Below are 8,194 nucleotides of genomic sequence, written 5' to 3'. Positions count from 1 at the left end.
AAACTCTATCTGAAATTATTTGAAGTACAATAATTACATATTATACTTAGTAATTATAACTTTACTGTACTTTTAAATATACTGATTCAGTTCTAATCGATACATTTTCCATAATTTTGTACAACAATAATCAGAAAAAAAAAAATAATTTGGCTATACATGAATTGGATCAAATAAAAATCGTTTAGCAGCATTTTTATTGATTACAAAATTTAATTAGAGATTATATCAGTTTTTATTATTTTCTACATTCAAGACAGCTATTGAAAATGCAGTAATACAGCTCCTGGAGATAAATTTTTAGTGTACATATATGTGAAGAATCCTAACTCTTAACATCAATATTGTTCCATTAATAAAAAAACATAACAAAACAATAATTAGATGAAGACTCTTTCTCATATCTAAACACTTAGTTTTACATATGTAGATAAAGGATAGAATTATGACCTCACGTGATTTAATTATTTGGTAGATTTTATAGTGAAAAGATTATGGTCAAATTTAACTCACAAGTTGAAAACTCCTAAGCAAGACACCAGGGACTACATATTTATCCAGGTCAACTAAGCTTCAATTTCTCTAAAATCACATATCCTGAAACCTTATGTGACTAAGTAAAAAATGTTCCCACCAAATGTTCTTTAGAATGAACTAAAAATAGATTAAGTGTTAGATACTATAGTTATTTTAACTAAAGATAAGACAGCCACTGCGAGATATTTACGCTTTATATGAGTAAATAAATTGTTAACTTCTCAAATTGAAATATAATTTTACCAGCAAACTTTGTAATAACATAATCTATTTTTTAATAAGTCTCTTATCAGTTAATTTCTTCTTAAAATCATGAATCCACAGTTGTGCAAGACACCCTCTTCTTGTCTTCTTCTATGTGGAAAGATTCCACTCTCAAATCCTTGTGTAGCATCATCATTTTAATTTTAACATACATTTTGGGAGCATTAGAGTCCTGGTTGAGACTACCTGAGGGATTCATATGATTTAATAATATTATTTCTGACTATTTTAGATGGTCCAGGTTGCGGTCAAGAAAAACAAAAAAAAATATATAAATTATTAATTAATGGTCACTAATCAACCTAAACTGCATGTCTTTATCAGGGCTGTTATGATTGGTAGATATGTTAGTCCAAGAACCCAAGAAGATAGAAAAAAAAAAACAGTTATTTTACCCCAATTTTTTATTTCTTTGACAAAAACTATATGCAGTTAAGAATCAAAATTGATGAATCTGCCAACAATGGTAGCTGTTCCAGAATTAAAAAAAAAAAAATCATTAGAGTTCTTTTAAGTAAAAAAGAATTGTGCATTATTTTCTGTTAGAAAAAGTTTCAATTTTTACCTACACGATTTAAGGGATACAGTAAATGTCATTATAAGTAAATATTTAAATATTTAAGGTGCATGCCTTATGAAATCTATTTTATTTGAGAAAACCAAAAATTTTGCTCATTTTTCCTTTGGAGCTCCACATCCTTGAAACTACCTGTCACTAAAAACCTTCATAGCACATTATATAAAGTGGAGTAATTTTTCTAAAATATGAATATAAAATATTAATATTCCATAATTCTTGAGATACAGTTTTTCCAAAAGTAATATTTTTTTTCCAAATAATCAATTTTGGCAAATACAGTGGGAACTGCTATTCCCATGAACAAGCCATCCATATTAATTCTAAGTATTGTTAATATAACTGTTTCTTTTATTTGCTTGTAACATAGAAAAATGTTTAAAATAATATTTGTTTTGTTATACTGTATTAGAGTTTTAAGAGAAAAGTAAGCTATGGAATTTAAATTTTATTAATTTTCTTTAAATGACAATTTGCTATAACATAACTTTTTCATTTAACCATTTCAAAATATGCTATGAGCATTAAAATTGAAACTGCAATGTAGACTTTATAAATGTCTTAGTTTTTATTTTGTTCACCATTTCTTTGTGACAAATATTTTTGCAGAAATTGGACCATTTTCAATTAATTTAAATCACTTTCATGGCTTACCTGAAAGCTGCAGCAGCTTTGACATAAATATAAAATGCTTTCTTTCATCAATTTTTTTTATTGTCATTCATTTCTTGATTTTTGACCTTTCAGGTAAATTTACACCCTCTTTTCTTTATCGATACATGACCCACTCTATGACCTTCAAAATTCTAATCTCAAATACTCAATATTGGACAATCTTTTCCAATTTCTGAGATCAGCTTCTAGATTTTATCAACTGGGTCTGCTAGTTTTTTAAATTTCCATTTTATCTATATTCCATTTAAATTAATGAACTTTTTTTTTTTTTTTTTACAAATGACATACCACTGTGTTACACATAATTAATTTGAAAAATAACCATAGGCATAGGTGTTTATAAATATATATTTTAGTTTATTAAGAAGTTTCAAATACTTAGTCCTTCCTCCCAAATTGAAATATTTCTATGAACTTAGCTTTTAACAGCATATTGCTGGTTCCTATAAATTATTTTACCAGTATATCATAGAACCAATCTATGATTCTGTAAATGCAAAATAAACTAGGGTAAAGTTCTAATTAGTTATATATTTGTCCCATGAATTAAAGTTCTCCATCAGCTTCCTCTAAAACAACTATTAAGAAGTATCTCTAATTTATTATAAACATTAAGAAGAAATAGATATTTTTATCATAATTCATAAAGATCAAATTTCGAGTCGCAATCGCTAATAATGCGAACAAAAGAGGGTAGCATTATTAAAACAAGGATTCAGTGCATAAAGATATATTTTTAGTCTTCATGTACAAGCAATATAGATACATAATTGTCCAAAAGAGCTAGCTCTGGATGAAACCAGTTCTCACCAGCTCTGGCACATTTAAATTCCTAACCTGACTAATTCTGGGACAGACCAGGCCCCTCCATTACCCCTAAATTCGCAGCCGTACTACTGTGGTATAATAGTAGAATTATTTCATTCTTTTCATCTTTGACAAGCTAGACATAGTATAGCAGTTCACAATATTGAAATATTTGCTTCTTTCTTTTTTTTTATTTTAATTCCTTTATATGTTTAAAACAATAGAAAAACACAAGACCATAAGATCCCATATACTAAAAAAAAAAAAAAAAGGAAAAAAAAAGGAAAAGAAAAAGTAAAATAGTACAAGAAGCATTTACACTTAACTACCTGAAAATGGGAAATATAATCAAATACCAACATTCTTTTCAAAATTGTAATCTATATATATATTATATGTATATAGTCACATAACTATAAGTGGCAGCTCTTTTATATCAATCTTTTTTGTAATAAACAAACTTACATTGTGACTTTTCTTTTAAATAAGTCGTATTTCGAGAAGAGAGAAAAGAGAAAGATAGTTATATATATATATAGATAATATATTTACAAAATAAATGAATCCTCTTAAATAATAGTGGGAACAGCGGTTTACAAGGGGATTTGCCCTTAGCGTGTGGGCAAAAAGCAACACAAAATAAAAAGCACTGTGAAGTATTGACCAACCGCACTGGAGCAGTCCCCCACCCTGTCCGCATATACTAGGTATTACTCCAAGTGTGCTCTTAATGGTTCCACTTTGCCGCCCAGCCCTAAAAAAACAAACAAAAAACATGAATGAGCAGTTTAAAAAAAAGACTATCCAAAAAAATAAAGAGCCTAAGAAAAAATAAAACTAACATGAGTCTTATCCGGATGGAGGTCTTGGATCTGGATAGGAGGCAGCCTTGTCGGCTCCCATTGTGGCTCATGGATGTCTGGAACAGTAGAGCCATAGTGTGCCAGTACAGGCAGGCTGTGGAGGAGTGCGCCATTGTATTGGCTGCCGTCTAGGCCAGTCTGAAACAACATAAGTATTTAAAATATAATTATACAAGGAACCCATAAAATTTATAATGAAAAGTGGTAGCCATTAATTTATATTTAATATAAAATAAATTAGAACTATCTTATTCAAGTCTTCACAGATTTGAGTTCTTAGAGAACTTTTATAATACTAAAATGAACTAATAGTTCATTAATCACATCACATTTTATGAGATTGTTGAAAGTGAGAAGGTAGTCTAGGTTGGAGTCAGTTATGGCCAATGTTTGGATTTTTATGGATTAGTTTACTTTGCTTGCATGCATTTTTTAAACCATTTATAAAAAATCTTTATGAATCAGTTTACCATGCATGCAATTAGCTAAGTTTTATTATGCATATTTGATAATAAATGTATATATTTGCGTATTCAACTTATTTCTGTTAAAAAAAAAAATATATATATTATAGAAGCTGCAATCAATCATTCACTTCTAATAATAGGTGTGGTATTTTTATTTTCCCATAATTCCATTTCGCATTCTTGTTTCTTTTTAATTCTACATTCCACTTTTAAGTTTAGTTTGTTGTTTACCTTCCTTATGAATGGTAATATTTATTATTTTTTAAAATGCCAAAAGTTCATAATTTAGTTCAAGGTTGAAATCTGGGAATGATCCACAGAATACCAAAGATGGAAAAGTTATATGCATATTATGAGTTTTTTACTACATAAAAATTTGAGGGGGCATTGGTAATGAAAAATAGCAATAATTTTATTTGAGCCTAAATAAAATCAAATAGGCAAAATGGTCAGGGATTCAGTCAGTTAAGACAAACACTAATAAGTAAAACTTAAAACTGACTGCACCTCTGACGACCATCTTCTCACATAACATCTTATATCTTATACATTGAATCATATTATAAAATGTTGGGGATTATAGAGAGGCTTATATCTACAGCCTCAGTTAGCAACCACATAAGGAAAAAAACCATCAGGCCAGCAGCCCTCCTTATAAAAACACCTTGTTATGAACCCCAATACAGTTGGTACAATGGCACTAAGAGGTTGTGGACCCAGGGAGTCTTTCTATAGGAGGTCAAGACCCACACAGGTTTGTAGCATGTAGATAAGGAAATAGGTATTTTAGAAAACTAGGTCAATTAAGTACAGAATGGGAAAAAATGAATAAAAACTACATAATTCTGATACATTTTCACTAAAATTGTAATTTAAGTTTATTTCACTAGTAGGCACTCGCAGGCAAAATATTGGTAACTAAGTCTTATTTCCAGTTCTAATAATGTAATGCATTAAATGACAGTTCTAATTAAATTTTCTTCTTTAAAGGAAGGTTTTAAAAAAACATTTTCACCCAGTTTCATGAAGAGATCATGACTACTTAACCTGATATCAAAACTAAATACTATCAGTTTAGTATAATAAGCAAAGGGATGTGATTTTGGTAAGTGAACTAGTAGTCCAATCAAGTAAGGTTCAAAAGAGTAGGTTTTAAGGAAAATTTCATAGATTTTATTCTTAGCGATTCTTTATGTCTTTTAGGGTGTTGAATCTCAACTTCAGCTTTGCCAGCCATATCACAACAAAAAATATAAAAAACATCAAAAACTGGAATTTTCTTTTTTTTTATGCCGAAGTCATCAGTCGTTCAACAACTAGATGTCTTGCTGACCAATATATATTAGATTTTTTAAAATGCTCATTAGCAAATGTTTGTTTCTTCTAAATTCTGTCAAAGAAGGACATGTCTCTAGGTGGTCTCCATCCATTATCTCTTGATTGCACAGCACACACATGGGATCCTGAGCCAGGCCTATTCTATCTCGTAGAGATGACGCTGCAGGTAATTGTAGCTAGTCCTTTGGCAGTAGCAGGCCACCACATCTCTTCTTGGGAGAACAGCTGGGATTGGGTTTTGACCCAAACTCCTATATCTTTTCCTTTCTACCCTTCCCATGTGTGCTGGTTATGTTTCCTCCTCAATTATGGTCCTTATCATTCTTTTTACCAAGTCATAGGATCTTGGATGCACAGACTGGCAATTTTCCCCCTTGCCTGGCAAGACTACCTGCTTATTTGTTTCCCACAATGGCTCGGAATCCACTGTAGGACCACATCAGTGCCTTGAAGTGTCTGGTCGTGGAGGAGGGATTTACATTCCAAAACTCCATTGGATAGAATTTCTGGCATGTTTGAAACAGCAAGGATAGCCGCTTGAGAGTCAGTGAAGATAACAACATTCTGGTCTTCCTTTCTAAACAGTGTTCTTAAGGTGATGAGAATAGCAGCTATTTCAATGTCAGAGTTTGTACCTTCCTTACTTACTGCAATACTGAATTAGAAATATCTCGAGTAAGTCCCTGCTCTAGTATTTCTAATGGTTTATTCAAGACGAAAAACTACACATTTTTTGAAGATGAACATTCTCTACAAAATTAAATTGGACAAACTATGTATACTACATTTGATTTTCAGATAACCTATGACTCTGCTAGAGCATACAATACAAATAAGAGTAAGATTTGATATTCAATTAAATGGATAAATAATAAATAGTGAAATGCATAAGAATGAATGTTAACACTAACTTGGTAAGGTGGAGTGTCTATAATATGGGAGATATCATCAGGTATTGGTATCCTGGAGAATGGAACCCCAGCGGGAGGATTAGGCCTGAACATGTGGTGAGCTGCACGCTCCAGGCCTCCACCCTGCCCGGGGGCTGGGGCCACGATTCCGTTCCAGCCTGGAATTTTACCAGCAGCGGCATCTATCATCCAGGACGGTGTCATCTCTACCTCTTGGCTTGATGTAAAGTTCTTCCAAGATGCCCTTTCGGTTCCTTTAACAGAAACCAAAACTTCAATTATAATCTGAAAACTTTACTATAGTCTAAGAGATTGAATTCATTTTAGATAACCGTAAATCAATTCTTAATAACAAAAACAGAATAGACATAATAAAAAATACATAAAATAAAAAAATAATGAACTGTTTGTCCTTCATCTCTCTAATGAAAATAGTTAAATAAAATTACCGACCGAGTGCACTAAAATAGAAACAATAGCAAATAATTTCTTTGTGGACTGTGTGTGGCAATGATAAAAGAAATCTAAAATTGACAATCTACAGACATCTCTGAAGATCTAAAAGTAAGGTAAAAAAGTTATTTATCTTTGTTTTCAAATTAATTTGAAAATTGTAGTATGTAAAATAGATTGAACCCAAAATAAGAAAAAAATAACAACACCAGTTCATATAATATTTTGAAAATATGAATTTTAAGTGTAATGTTAGAAAATATATAGTATATAAAAATCCCCAAGAAGATATAACTAATACTTCCATTGAGTTGCATTTATGATACCAAAGAATTTTAATGTAAATAAGAATGATAAATTTATTCTTATATAATATAGTTTTTTTTTGGGGGGGGAGAGGAAGGGGTTAATAAGATCCTAAGAATGTTTGTCCTCTATCATTCTTATTAATAAAATAAAACTATTATTGGCAGATTACTAATAACTTGTGCCCATAAAGGAATATTTTGTAATTCTCTTAAAAAGGTTGTTGTATTGATTTTATTAATTGCTAATTTCGAGAAATAAAGAAGTACCTATGGGCCTCGGAATCTTTCTGTCATCATGCTGAGGTGAGGAAGGTGAAGACGCAGCGTCCAGGTCAGGTTGATACTGAGGCTGTTGCGGGGGCTGTGGTGCAGGTGGCGGTGGCCCCGCGAAAGGCCACCTTGCTACACCACCAGCCTGACCAGCCCTTGGTGGGAACTTGCCACTTGCAAATGAAATGTTCCCTGTACCTGGAGGAAGCACCTATAAATTTAAAAACAACAATAAGATACAGCAATATAACTCATCTAGGGCTATGAAAAATATTAAGAATCATTTATTTTTAATTACAAGAACTCTATTTACTAAAGATTGTCAACCTATTATTTTTCAAAACAACCTTATTTATTTTTTAAGTGATCCTTTGCACCATCACCATACTGCTGAGCTGATATTGATTATTGCATTGCCCCTAACGAGACCAGCTAGCAACAAACCTGAATCCCCAAATCAAAAACTTTTTTTCTGAAGCCGGAGAAATCATTAGAGAGAATGGAACCATTCAAAATGAATTTAAAAAAAAAATAATAGATTCCTGGTTTCTGTAGGTAAAGTAAATATAATCTTTAAAACTTTGAATATTTTTATTTTTAGTATCCTCACTACCAGAAGCAATTGTGCAGGTTGATACCTAAATGGTTCCATATCAATATTCTATTGTGTATGTTGATACCTAGATGGTCCCATATAAATATTCTATTATGAATGTTGATACCT

General features: G+C 31.2%; 1 protein-coding gene across 11 annotated transcripts in view; it reads right to left on the bottom strand.

The window, feature by feature from the left end:
- Nucleotides 1-2,767: 2,767 nt before the first annotated feature.
- The window catches only part of mask (multiple ankyrin repeats single KH domain), a 58,980-nt gene continuing 53,553 nt past the window's right edge, over nucleotides 2,768-8,194 (bottom strand). For all 11 annotated transcript variants that reach the window (XM_014415418.2, XM_014415426.2, XM_014415423.2 and 8 more), the window contains 4 exons: nucleotides 7,468-7,681; nucleotides 6,440-6,693; nucleotides 3,703-3,861; nucleotides 2,768-3,614 (listed from right to left, as the gene is read on the bottom strand). In XM_014415418.2, coding sequence (XP_014270904.1) covers nucleotides 3,588-3,614; nucleotides 3,703-3,861; nucleotides 6,440-6,693; nucleotides 7,468-7,681 — 654 coding nt within the window. In that variant the 3' untranslated portion in view covers nucleotides 2,768-3,587. The remainder of the gene's footprint in view (nucleotides 3,615-3,702; nucleotides 3,862-6,439; nucleotides 6,694-7,467; nucleotides 7,682-8,194) is intronic.

This window comes from Halyomorpha halys, unplaced genomic scaffold (genome assembly GCF_000696795.3).
Source record: "Halyomorpha halys isolate HHAL.00 unplaced genomic scaffold, Hhal_1.1 Scaffold100.1, whole genome shotgun sequence".
NCBI classification, from domain to species: Eukaryota; Metazoa; Arthropoda; class Insecta; order Hemiptera; family Pentatomidae; genus Halyomorpha; species Halyomorpha halys.
This window is presented reverse-complemented; position numbering and strand designations above follow the sequence as displayed.